This window comes from Microtus ochrogaster, chromosome 5, assembly GCF_000317375.1.
Source record: "Microtus ochrogaster isolate Prairie Vole_2 chromosome 5, MicOch1.0, whole genome shotgun sequence".
Taxonomy (NCBI): Eukaryota; Metazoa; Chordata; class Mammalia; order Rodentia; family Cricetidae; genus Microtus; species Microtus ochrogaster.
In genome coordinates, this window is record NC_022012.1 from 91,383,836 (window position 1) to 91,396,557 (window position 12,722).

General features: G+C 46.6%; 1 protein-coding gene across 1 annotated transcript; it reads right to left on the reverse strand.

The window, feature by feature from the left end:
• Positions 1–4,795: 4,795 nt before the first annotated feature.
• On the reverse strand, positions 4,796–8,988 carry LOC101997322 (solute carrier family 22 member 13-like). The gene is made up of 10 exons (XM_005348213.2): positions 8,611–8,988; positions 7,842–7,945; positions 7,457–7,611; positions 7,067–7,235; positions 6,779–6,899; positions 6,600–6,694; positions 6,183–6,397; positions 5,907–6,015; positions 5,278–5,493; positions 4,796–5,069 (listed from the first exon to the last, which is right to left on the reverse strand). The coding sequence occupies exons 1-10, from the start codon at positions 8,986–8,988 to the stop codon at positions 4,964–4,966; spliced, it is 1,668 nt and encodes a 555-aa protein (XP_005348270.2). The 3' UTR covers positions 4,796–4,963.
• Between the last annotated feature and the right edge of the window lie 3,734 nt (positions 8,989–12,722).

Here is a 12,722-nt window from a genome sequence, read left to right on the forward strand (position 1 = left end):
TGTTCGCCTCGGGCTGTTTGCCTATAAATTTGGAGAGCGTGCTCCCAGCCGTTTCTTCTGCTTTCCTGGTCTCCGTGGGAATGGTGGTTCTGTAAGTCTATTAAAGCTGTATTTTTACAATCTGTCTGCATTCGTTTATGCCGTTACAAATTTTCATACAGAGTGATGTAGGCAGAGTTTTGTAGCAAGAATAAAAACTCAGGGTCGGAAATTGGGGTTCAGCCTAAAGATCAGAAAAGCAAAGCAGCTAGCCACTGACTCTTACCTCAACCTCAGTCTGAAATGGCAATCTGACTCCAGGAATCTCAGGAGATTGTGTCTGAGAGCTGTCTCACCCCATTTTATACTCCTCTCTAGGGCTGGGATTAAAGCTATGGCAACTAGTGTGGCTACTGAGATTACAGGTGTGTGTTACCATAACCTGGTCTGTAAGGCTGACCAGAGAGACTATTTTACTCTCAGATCTTCAGACAGTCTTTATTTATTAAAATACAATTGACATGCCACTAGAGTATTGTGTGTCTTGGCAGCTGCTCCCAAATAACCACAAAGAGGTTTAATATTAATGAGAAATGCTTGGCTGGTAGCTCATGCTTGTTACTAGCTAACTCTTATATTTTAAATTGACCCATATTTCTTATCTACCCTCTGCCATGTGGTGGTACCTTCTTTTGGCATGGCATGTTTATCACCTGCTTCCTGAGTCTCTCCTGCAACTCCTGACTCTCCCCTGAGAAGTTCTGCCTAGCTATCAGCCAATCAGCTTTTTATTAACAATGAGAGCAATACATTTTCACAGTGTACTAAAGGGTTTTTCTGCAGCAGAGTGAGAAATAAGTACTTGGTTTATTAGTCTGCTTGTCAAACCCAGCTTTTCCAGCACTATCAGTTGAAGAGACTTTCTTTAATCTACATTTTCACACTGAAGTCAAGAACCATGTAGCTATGGTTGCATGGGTTACATCTGGGCTCTCTGCTCTACTACCTTAGTTTACACAATGACGCTTCCAACTTTGCTTTCTGCTCAGGGAGTATTAGCTAATCAGGGTCTTTTGTGCTTGCATATGAATGTTAAGACTTTCAAAAAATTCCGCGAAAAATGAAATAGACTATAAACTAAGTCCAGTGATATATCCATTTTTGAAATATCAATCCAGGAGCATGAGGCATCTTCCCATTTTCTACTGTGTCCTTTAAGTTCTTCCTTCAATGCCTCAGACATTTCATTACAGCAGTCCTGCAGTCTTTGCCAAGATTGTACATGTGTGCTTCCTTGATTTTCCTGTTCTCTTAGCATGCTTCCTACTGTAGAAAAGCTATGAAACTTTGTTTATTCTGCTATAAGTATTCATCTTGAGAGAACTCAAGATCCACAGAACAGCAGGGCAGTGATCTTAATCTCTGGGTGGGAGATTAGATTACTAGAGCCTTTTGCTTTTAAACTCTAGTCAGGGCATCCAAGATCAGAACCCGAGAGGACATACAAAATCACCCGTTACTGTGTGTGTTTGTATTGCTAGAAATAATGCCCAGGACCTTGTGCATGCTAGCTGTCTAAATCACTGTTCTATTATTGTGAGGCGACATCATGGCCACCACTCTTACAAAAAAAAATTAATTGGGGGCTGGTGATGGAGGAAGGTCATTGGTTAATTATAATAAAGAAACTGCTTGGCTCTCATAGGTTAAAACATAGGTGGGAGGAGTAAACAGAACAGAATGCTGGGAGGAAGAGGAAGTGAGCTCAGAAATCATGCTGCTCCTCTCAGAGCCAGATGCAATGAAGCAAGCCGCCAGGTCAGACATGCTGAATCTTTTCCTGTAAGACCAGTGCTACACAGTTTATTAGAGATGGGTTGATCGGGATATCAGAATAGCCAGTAAGGGCTAGAGCTAATGGGCCAAGCAGTGTTTAAAAGAATACAGTTTGCGTGTTGTTATTTCAGGTAAAGCTAGCCGGTGGCAAGAGCTGGGTGGCGGAATGCAACCCGCAGCTCCATCAACAGGCTGGCTTACAGTTCAGAAAATAAGTCCATTATCATCATGACAGGAAACATGGCAACAGACAGCCAGGCATAGGGCTGAATGCTTACATCTTAATCTCCAGGTGTGTGGGGGTGGGTAAGATAGATACTGGGTCTGGCATGGGCTTTTGCAAACTCCAAGCCCACTCTAGTGACATACTTTCTCCAACAAGGGCACACTCCCTAATCCTTCTCAAACAATTCCATTCCCCTGACCCCACCTGTGACTAAGCACTCAAATATACGAGCCTATGGGGGTCACTCTTAGTCAAACCACCGCACCAGGTGAAACTGCCACTATAAAATAGTAAATCTGTCATCTGGATTGGGGAGACTCCTGCCCCTGTGTTTAAGTTCTGAATCCTGTACCAGCTTCAACAATGAAACCACAGAACAGAGCAGCGGTCTTACTGCTACCATGTCTCGAATTTGGGGCTATTTTCTCTTCAATGGCGCCCTGCTGAGGACAGGTACGGCTTACCCCGCACCAGCCATATCTTTCCCTGTATAGCCCCTTCTGTTGTGCCCGTCGAGATACAGACAAGAACACACTATGGCATTACTTTCCTAGGGAGGGACAAGCAAACATCTGTTCACACTACAGACCACCACACCTAAAACAGAGAAAAAATCCACCCAAATCCACTTTGATAAACTAGTGAGTTATTTACTGAGCAGGTTATGAATGAGGTGTTACAGGTGTGGATAATCTTCAACAGTTGCATACTGAAAAGTCCAATCCTAGATGAGCAATAACCTAATAGCTGTATAAACAGAGTCCGCACTACATGAACTTTCATGAACCTTCACCCTTCTGCATACTCTAGCACCTCCCAAGGCCACATACACCAGGGACAGATTATGTAACACTAGTTGGAGGGAAGAGGCATGTAGCCACTGAAATCTCAGGTAAAGTAGGGCCTCTCTTATCATGTCTCACACTGGGAATCCCCGCTGCTTTGATGTGGCCATGTCATGCCTAGAGGACATGATCTACAACAACCTGGTATGACCCTCAATTAGCTACTGATAAAGACAGACCTTAACCCAGCAGCAGACCAAGACCAGGACACTTACAAGAACACCCAATTGAGCTCCAGGAATGGCCTTATGTGGCCCCACCCTCCACCCTGAACTTCTCACTTGAGCTGCCTCTTCTCTCCTGTTGGATGCTTTCTTCACCCTTAGACATTTGTAATGGTCCCTAAGAGCCTCCTTGGAGGGAATCCAAACCTATCACATCCTACTTGGCCTCAAAAGCTTTCTGGAACCTTGCTTAAAGCCTCCATGTCTCTTCACATCTGTATCTTCTGTGCTTACAGAACCTGTACCATGTATATGATGCTGCCAAGTCCTGCAGCCAGCTTGAGATGTAGCCTAGTCCCCTTGGATGAGAGGTATAGTCTGCAGTGACCTCTGCATGCTCACCCTTGGAGGAGCATTTATTTCACAGTTGCTGAGCAGGAAACTCCTTCAGTGTCTTAGTGCAGGCTCTTCCTTTGAATGAACTTCTATTTTCACAAATCCCAGTCTTTCACAGGTGGGGGCTCAGCTTTAAGGCTACCTGTCTTACTGTATCGAGGAAGAAATTGGATCGTTCTTTAACGGTGCTAATTCCTCTAACATTTCATTGTGGTGCTTGGCCTGCACTTTCCTTATCTGTGGCCTGAAATGGCTTACACACACTCCCAAAGGTCATGTTTCTTATCTTTCTGCTCACTCACACTGTAGATGTGAACATATGAGCAATAGCTACATTAAAGCCTGAGAGTGCACTGGCTGGAATCTCTGAAGAAAAAGAACATGTTTGCATTCAGTTTCGCTCAAGCTCTTGGGGGAGAGAATGCAGCCAAACTCTTGGAGAGAATGTTATCATCACAGGCATCCAGCCAATTCGCAGGGGAGTCTTTCTTTGCCTTTGAAACCCCTCTAGTTGAGGGAGACTACCTGGTTTCTCTTGGCCTTTTTCTCTCACAAGCTCTGCTTATGGTATCTTAGGGATCCTCTGGCACAAAGTCCCATACGCCTGTATTCCTCCTGCGAACTGTTTTCAAGAGCCTAAGAACTGCATGACCACTGCACAGTGAAACACTTCTCATTAGACATGGAATCCCTAACAAATGGAAAAGATAATGTCTACAGAGACCCCAAAGGCAGGTCTGGGAATACAGCTCATACCACAAAACAACACAAACAAAAGCAACAGGAACACCCTTGTAATGTTGCTATGTCAATAAAGGATCCCTTTAAGTCTTTTCCTAGGAGTGAGAACCACTGCCAAGGGGGGCACACATCACATCAGGCAGAGAAGCAAACAGCTTCAGCCTTAAACTGCACTCCTCCATTGTTGCAAGTTCTCTTTTTATTAAAGGGACATATAGCAGGAAACTCCGGATGGTGATGGTAAAAAGCTGAAGAACATGTTTGTCCACAATTTTAAAAAAGGACAGTACGAACTATCCAGGACTGGCTGCACAGTGTACGGTACAGCCCTGCTCACGCCCACCTGACAAGAGACTGACCGAGCATGAAGAGGGAGGTTTATCAACAATCTGAGACACGCTGGCAACAGTTTCGCAGTGTTCCCCAAGGGTTCTCATCTTGGACACTGGGCCCAGATGTGACAGTAGGAAAGCCGGTGGGACCAAGGGAGGGACTGCCACTGGCACTTCCCTGAGTCCTGGTTTGTGCTGCGACATCTGACATCTGCATATACTTCTTCCTCTGTGATCCTACTCACCAAGACATGGCACAGACACCAAGAGGCAAAGACAAAGACACACAGTGACAAAGGACAGTAACTCAAAAATGTAACTGGACAATAGAGCTAAGCAGGGAGGCTGGTATGATCTACAACAAGTTGGTCTTGTCCCTACCTCGAAACAAACCCCAGGGATAGACAGACACCATGTGATCTGTTGTTGTAAATGAACACACCCCTAACAACCATAATTGGAGGAAGAAGCACTGCCAAGGGTACTCGTGGGCAGAGGATTTCTTCCTTCAGCTGCCATTTCTTTCATAGGGGACTGTTTCACTGAGGATCTGCAAGGAGAAACAGCAGTCAGTGGCAGTCTCAGGTGAGCTCCTATGAGGAGTTCCCATCAACATCTGTAGGAGGACAATGACCTACAATAAGAATCTATGGCATGAAGTGGGCACCATGTGGCCCAGTAAGCAACGAGTAATCAATAAAGGGGTAATGGTGATGGGGAAGCCTGGCCATAATGAGGTCCAGCAAGTCAGTGCTCACCGCGAGGGGCGCCCCTTCTCCAGGTCCTGGATGGTGTCCTTCAGGGTCTGGCCCTTCGTCTCAGGCAGCAGAGCACACAGTAGGCCTGCCACGATGGGGAAGCTGCCAAAGACGACCATGGGAACAGCCCTGTGGTACTGTTCCAGCAGCATCACGAGCGGTGTGATGATGCCAGCAATCCTGGAGAAGATGCTCACCAGCCCCATGCCTGTTTGCCTGGGGAAAGCACCACAAGCTGAGGCTCTGGTCCCTGGTCAGGCTACACCCACTCCAGATATGCGAGGTTCCAGGTCTCAGCCAATGTACCTGCCTACTCTGCCTGCTTCCTGGACTAGCAAGCCCTCTCTGTTGCTCTCCTGTCACCTCTAGAGACCCAAATGCCTTTTCCATTTCCAAGTGCCCTCTCCTGGCACTCTAACTTCTCCTTTGCTCTAACTTCTCTCCCACATTCTGGTCCAGAGACAGCCAGGGCATGCCCATGTCTATCTGTCCTCCAGTGTCCTGTGGTGACTCAGTGAGCAGACCTACACTTCAGTGGCCTAGATTCATAGGCAGCTCACTGGCTGCCAGTGGCTGGTAGCAGAGCGTCAGAGGAATGGGTGGTATTAGATCCCCAGGGCAGTGCTTACCTGATGATGGTGGGGTACAGCTCAGCAGTGTACACATAGGATATGGTGAAGGCAGAAGATGACGCAAACTTTCCCACCACAGCCAGCACAGTGACCACTGTGGGGAGACCTGAAGGAGAGCCAAGGTCAGCCACATAGGGGGAAGACACCATCACCTAAGCCCAGGTACCTCCCTGTCACTCAAGTGTCTCACCCTCCATTCCCAAACCCTGGGGAACCTGTAGTGGTGTGGGAGCAATGGGGGTAGCCCTGGCAGGGAGGAAGACAACCTGGTACCTGCTGGGATGAAGATGATGATGATGCACATAGTACCAGCCAGAGTCAGGGAACCTGACAGGCTCCACTTGCGACCCAGCTTCTCCATTATGGGGATGCTGGAAAAACGGGCAGGCACCTCCACTAGTCCAAATATCAGCTGTGTCAGGTAGATGTTCAGGCCAAAGTCCCCCACTTGGAGACCAAGGCCATAGTACACCAGACTGTCCACAAACCTACAAAGTACCCAAATTTCCTTCTCACTGTTGGGTGTACATCTAGTCACATCCAAGGGAACAGCCTAACTTAATGAACACACACCTGGGGAGAGACCACCATGTTCACAGAGCCTCTGTCCACCACTCCAGTGAAATACAGCAGAACAAGAGAGGTCCTCTGACTCAGCCCTCACTGAGGGACAAGACCCTGGACACTTACCAGACAGCAATGAGAACCAGTGTCACCTTCCTGAGATAGGGGTGTCTGAAAAGATCCAGCGCATTTCCCGAGGGACCTGTCTTCTCAGGGATCAGCTAGAAGAAGGACACAGTGAGGGGCCGGGACACAAGCATAGAGATGCCTGAGGCAGTGGGGAGCCTGTGCACGCTGACAGGTACCTGGCTCAGGAGTTCTGGAGAAAGGGAACGCCTGTTCACCAAGGCTGCCTTCTGGATCAGTTGTTTGGCCTCCTCTATCCTTCCTTTGGAGAGGAGCCAACGAGGAGATTCTGGCAAAACCCTGTCAACCACACATGGCTCTGATACTGGGGTCTTGAGCCCAGTGCAGCCACCCAGAATTCCAGTGCACGATGAACCCAAGCCCCATGGGTTCCCTTTTCTGGGTCCTGCACCCCGCCACAGCACTCCCAACAAAGGGTGGCCTATCACTGGCAAGGGCCTCCCTACCAGAAGTAGAAGATGAGCAGGAAGACTGGTGCCGTGCCTATGATCTGAAGGAGTCTCCAGTTGCGGACACCATAGGCCAGGCCTGCTAGCACCATCTGGCCAAGGGCAAAGTTGCTCTGGGACAGGACCATGGCTCGTGTTCTCCTGGACGGCCCCACCCATTCTGAAACTGAGAGCAAAGGCTGAGCCTGGGCTGGAATCTGCCCACCCATGCACTGCTGATGGCCAGATGGTATCTTGTTTAAGTGCCGTGCACCTTCCCAGCAGAGGAAGCTCTGCCATGACCTCCTTAGGTACAGATGAGTGAAACTATGCCCACAGGTTGTTCAGGGGCTCTCAAGAGCTCAGATTTCAGACTGCAAATGAAGGCTGCAGGGCCCAGATACTCACTAAGGATCATGGTGCTCATCATGTATCCAGCGACAGCAGTAGCTGAGAGAAAGCAGAAAGTCATGTAGAGCTCAAAGGTGGGCACGAAGGCCGTAGCCACGCCCATGATGCCTGACATAAACAGCTGCACCAGAATGCAGGCTCTGCGGCCAATCCTGAGGTAACAGAGAGACAGGTTGTGAAGGGAGGAGGCCTGCCCAGGACTCAATCAAAGGAGACCCAGGCCGGCCTGTCCTTGGCTCTCTGTCAGAGGGGAAGACGAGGTCCTCCATGGAGCCCCATTTGAAGGCAGGCATAAAGATTTATCTTGATGGCTAACAAGTCTCCAGGGGGGTAACTGAGTCAGCACCAGGAGCTTAAAGCACCCTGGATCAGCTGCACTTACCAGTCACAGATGGGCCCAAAGATGAGGGCCCCAACAAGGAGGCCAGCCATGAACACCGACTGTGAAGTCCTCCTCAGGTTCCTCCGATCGCACACCAGGTCAAACTGAAATGGAAATAGGGTATGTAAGACTGGGCATAGCAGCCAGGACCAACTTTATCGTCTAAACCCCGCGGTTTCCTCACTGTGTGTCAAGGCCAGCCTTGGCACCGTGGTAAATTCACTGAACACAATCTATTTAAAATTATGTATTTTGACTTCTGACAGAGGCAAGCATGCATGGACAGAACTAAGTACAAGTCAAAAAGCAGTAAAGCACCGTGGGCATGCAGTTAGGTCGGTGAACAAACGTTAAGGGAGACAGCATAAATCAGGACAGAAGGGAGGTCGTGGGGCAGATCTTATGAAATAGACAGAGAATAGCAGGTAGGGAGAAGAGTGTAGAAAATCCAGGCAGGCAGATGGACAGACAGAGAGACAAGCCAAAAGATACAGACAAGAGGACATGCAAAAAGAAAAAAGGGGGGAGGCAGCAGAGCATACAAAGAACATGAGAATGGCTCATGCAATCAAGTGGCATACAGAGCCCAAGGTTGGCACAAGGCTGTAGCCTGCCCTGTGATGCCCAGCAAGGATAATGGACCAAGATGACTGGCAATGGAGAAAATTAGGTATACAACCCAAAGAGGTACAAGGACAACAAGTATAGACCAAAGGCACAGGGTCAGATGACTAGACAGACCTATGAAAGACAGAACAGGCAATCCTACCTCATTCTTTAGGGACTGAGGCCTGTTCTCAGGATACTCCCAGCCTGAGTCGCAGGCCTGTGTCTCATTGAAGCGGTGGCTGAGGATGTCTTCCAGGCTGGCATTGTCAGGAGGTGGCTGGAACATGAGGCAGGACTCAGGTCTGCCCGCTGTGTCGTTGGGTATGCTTACTGCCAGCTGCTCTGCAGCACTTAGGTTGAGAGTGTGGTTCTTGACCCAGGGCACTGAGCAGTGGTGAGCCTCATCGAGGACCATGAAGACCTGACTAAACACGAAGAAGGCAGACAGGAAATTGGGGATGCCCATCAGGATGGCCACCTTTGCCTGGAAGCGACCAAAGTCGCCCACTTCAGCCATGACCTGCGCAAAGTGAGCCATGTCTGCAGCTCACTCCTTAGTCTAGGAGCACCAGGCAGCTCTGAAACTTGGCTTTGGGACGCCTGCTGTTCTGGGCTGTGGTGATAGCTGCATTAATGTTTAACCCAGCTGTGAGCAGCTACAGCTGTCAGCTTATACCTTTACCTCCCTAGACTGACAGGAAAGAATACGGGAAAGTGTAGCTGGATTCTTTTCTCTGTCCCACCCGGTCCCGCTAGACTGGTTTATCTCCCACCCACCAGTCCCTGCAGCCTCTTATAAAGTAATCACTCAGAAGCTAATATTAATTATAATTGTTTGACCAATGGCTCAGGCTTATTACTGGTTAGATCTTGCATATAAATTAACCCATTCCTATTAATTTATGTAGTGCCACATGGCTGTGACATTATCTTAGGTGTTCTGGCATCCTGTTCTATGGGTGGCTTGCTGGCATCTCTCGATGCCTTTCTTTTCCTGTTTATCTGTTTGGATTTCCTGCCTAGCTATACTCTGTCTTACCTTAGGCCAAAGCAGCTTTATTTATCAACTAATGAAAACAACATATATTCACAGCATGCAGAAAGACATCCTACAGCAGGAAAAAAAAAACAAAACCACTCTCATCTGAGAATATTTTATGGCTTAGACAGACATAGGCACCACAGCAGTGAGGAAGACACATTTCTAGGCCAAAATCTTCCACAAGATGTAGCTGTCATCCTTACTGGCTCCAACTAGAACATCTACAGTTCAGTCAACTCCAATACCTTCCCACCACTAAGAAGCCCATCTTCCAGGGACTACACCTCACCAGAAGTGGGGACATGACAGGTACACAGTAAATCTCCCAGCTTTCAACCACGGATGCTACAGTGCCAGGGAAAATGTGATGAGGGAGAGGGACTTGATCGGGGGAGGGGGAGGGAGGTGGGAGGCGGTGGAGGGGAGGGGGCAGAAATCCTTAATAAATAAATAAAATTAAAAAAAAAAAGAAAAAAAAAAACAAAAAAAACAAAACAAAAAAAAAAAAAAGAAAATGTGCCCACTAGTGCAGTGTGGCGAGACTGTTGCAGGGTTAACCCAAACGGTCTCAGTGGAATTTGAGACCTGCCCCAAGGAAGGACATTTATGCTTGGTGCTATAAACACGATCAAATCACCTGACTACTGAAGTCTTAGGCCCTAGGGAGAATTTATAAGTATTGCTTTGTTAAGGAGACAAAATATAAAACTACCTTCTAAATACTTGTGTTTTTGTATTCATGTATGTGTGATGGTCTCAGTCTTGGTCAAAGAAGCTTCTTGTAGAGGGCAGTAGTTAACTCTGAGACTTACTAGCTATTCGAATAAGTCCTTGTGAGTGTTCAGTCAGAGAGAACATCTATATCCACCTCCCAATGAGCTCATGGAACATACAGAAAAAAGCAGAAAGGGTGTAAGAGCTTCAGGCTGGTGTCGATTGCATGTGGAATGCTGACTTCTAGACATGACATGGCTGTTGTACACATCAACTCCCTGGAACTACAGATAACTGCACATGGACCTATACAGTATCAAGCCAGTTAAAAATGCCAGTTTTTAAAAAAACAGAAACAGCCGAAGTATCCATAAAAGAAATGTGTCATATATTACAACAGACTATTATTCACCAAAAAAAAAAATGGAACTATTCTGACAACATACTTTAAACTGGAGATCACTATAATAACTGAACACAGCCAAGCATAGAAAGACAAACATCTCATGATCTCACATGTGACATCTTTAAAATCTTTATCTCACAGAAGGTAAGAAGAGTAGAATACTGGTTCCCTGAGTCCCAGGAGCATAGGGAGGGAAGAGATGAGAAAGGGTTAATTAATGTCTATTAAGAACCACGAAAAAGATAGTTTGGTGTGCTGTCTCTCCCCACACCCCTCCTTCACTCTAAGCTGAGGTGCTAATGGCAGCTGATGGCTGCTAATGAAGGAGGAGTCATCCTTCTTTGAAGGACAGGCCACTGACAGGCTGACCATGCTCCTCTGGACCCATGCATATATGAACTCCTATGTCTACTAATTGTATTCTGTAGATTTTTTTACTGTTTTTAAACAAGGGGCCATAGAGATGGCACAGTGGTTAAGAGCACTTCTTGTTCTTGCATAAGACCTAGGTTTGCTTCCCAGCATCCACATGGCAGCTCACAACCATCTGTAACTCGTTTCAAGGCGTCCAACGCCCTCTCTCATATCCATGGGCATCAGGCATGTACACGATGAATATGATATATACATGTAGGCAAAATACTCATGTACATAAAAATAAATACAACTTTTAAAACTTTAAAAACAAACAACAATGAAGACATGAAGCTGGGAAGGATGTAGTTGGACCTTTTCATTGAGACTGCTGGCTTCCCAATAATGACACAGAGACTTGTTAATTATAAAAATTTGCCTGGGCCGGACGATGGTGGCGCACGCCTTTAATCCCAACACTCGGGAGGCAGAGGCAGGAGGATCTCTGTGAGTTCGAGACCAGCCTGGTCTACAGAGCTAGTTCCAGGACAGGCTCCAAAAAGCCACAGAGAAACCCTGTCTCGAAAAAACCAAAAAAAAAAAAAAATTTGCCTGATAGCTTAGGCTTGTTACTAACTAGCTCTTACAACTTAAATTAAACTATTTTTATCAATCTAATTTCTGCCTCGTGGCTTTATTACCTTTAATCTGTACTGTCCATGCTGCTTCCTCTCTGTCGAGCTGGCAGCTCCCCACTTCCCAGCATCCTGTGTGACTGAAAATCTTGCCTGGCTAGTGGTTATTTATTAAGCCAATTAGAATGACACATCTTCATGGTATATAAAAAGATTATTCCACAACAGAAGGAGACGTGTTAGGGAGAACTGGTTAAGAGGGAGTAGACGTGGATGTACCGAGATACCCACGTATGAAATAGGGAGTAGAGGTGGGTGAGACTGAGATACACACGAGACAGGGAGTACACATACAAGTGTAAATGTTCTCTCGCACACGCACATGCACACTGCCCTAGTTTCCTTTCCCACTACTGTAAAACCCAGAAAGGTGAGTGCCAATGGTTTTCTAACCACAGGTCACTCATGTGGAATAAATATAACCTCTACTTAGAGAGTGTCAGGAAAACTGCCAGCATCATGTCTATAGAGAGACCGATCACGTGTATGGGGTAAAAGTGAAGTTGTCCTCAGGTTCAACTAAAGCACTAGACAGATTACACTGGGCAGTTTATTTAAGTAAGAAAACTGTCATGAACTGGGCAACACCTTATACCAGCAAAGTGCTGAGAGCCTTCCCTAACAATGGGGAGACAGTACACACAGAAATAATATACAAACACTTAATTGAATCATCTCCTAAATATAAAACACAAACCTTATCCGGAAGATGATACTGGGTTAAAGTTGGATAATTTTGGACATAGAAATGACTTTTTAAATAAAACAGCAGTCATAACCTATAAGATAATTGATAAGCTGACCTTCATTGAACTTAAAATACTGTTACTCTGTGAGAGACACTGTTAAAGAGGATGAAAAGACTTCTGATATAGTTACCCCAAAAAAAAACAAAAAACTTTTTTAAAAGATAAGATCTCGTGCAGTACTGGCTTTGGGGGAGCCTAGGCAGTTTGGATGCTCACCTTACTAAACCTGGATGGAGGTGGGTGGTTCTTGGACTTCCCACAGGTCAGGGAACCCTGATTGCTCTTCCAGCTGATGAGGGAGGGGGACTTGAT

Coding starts and splice junctions, on each gene's coding strand:
- LOC101997322 (XM_005348213.2), bottom strand. CDS start 8,988: ATGGCTCACTTTGCGCAGGTCATGGCTGAAGTGGGCGACTTTGGTCGC. Junction 7,236..7,456: donor GATGAGCACCATGATCCTTA/GTGAGTATCTGG, acceptor CTTTGCTCTCAG/TTTCAGAATGGGTGGGGCCG. Junction 6,016..6,182: donor CATCATCTTCATCCCAGCAG/GTACCAGGTTGT, acceptor GCTCTCCTTCAG/GTCTCCCCACAGTGGTCACT.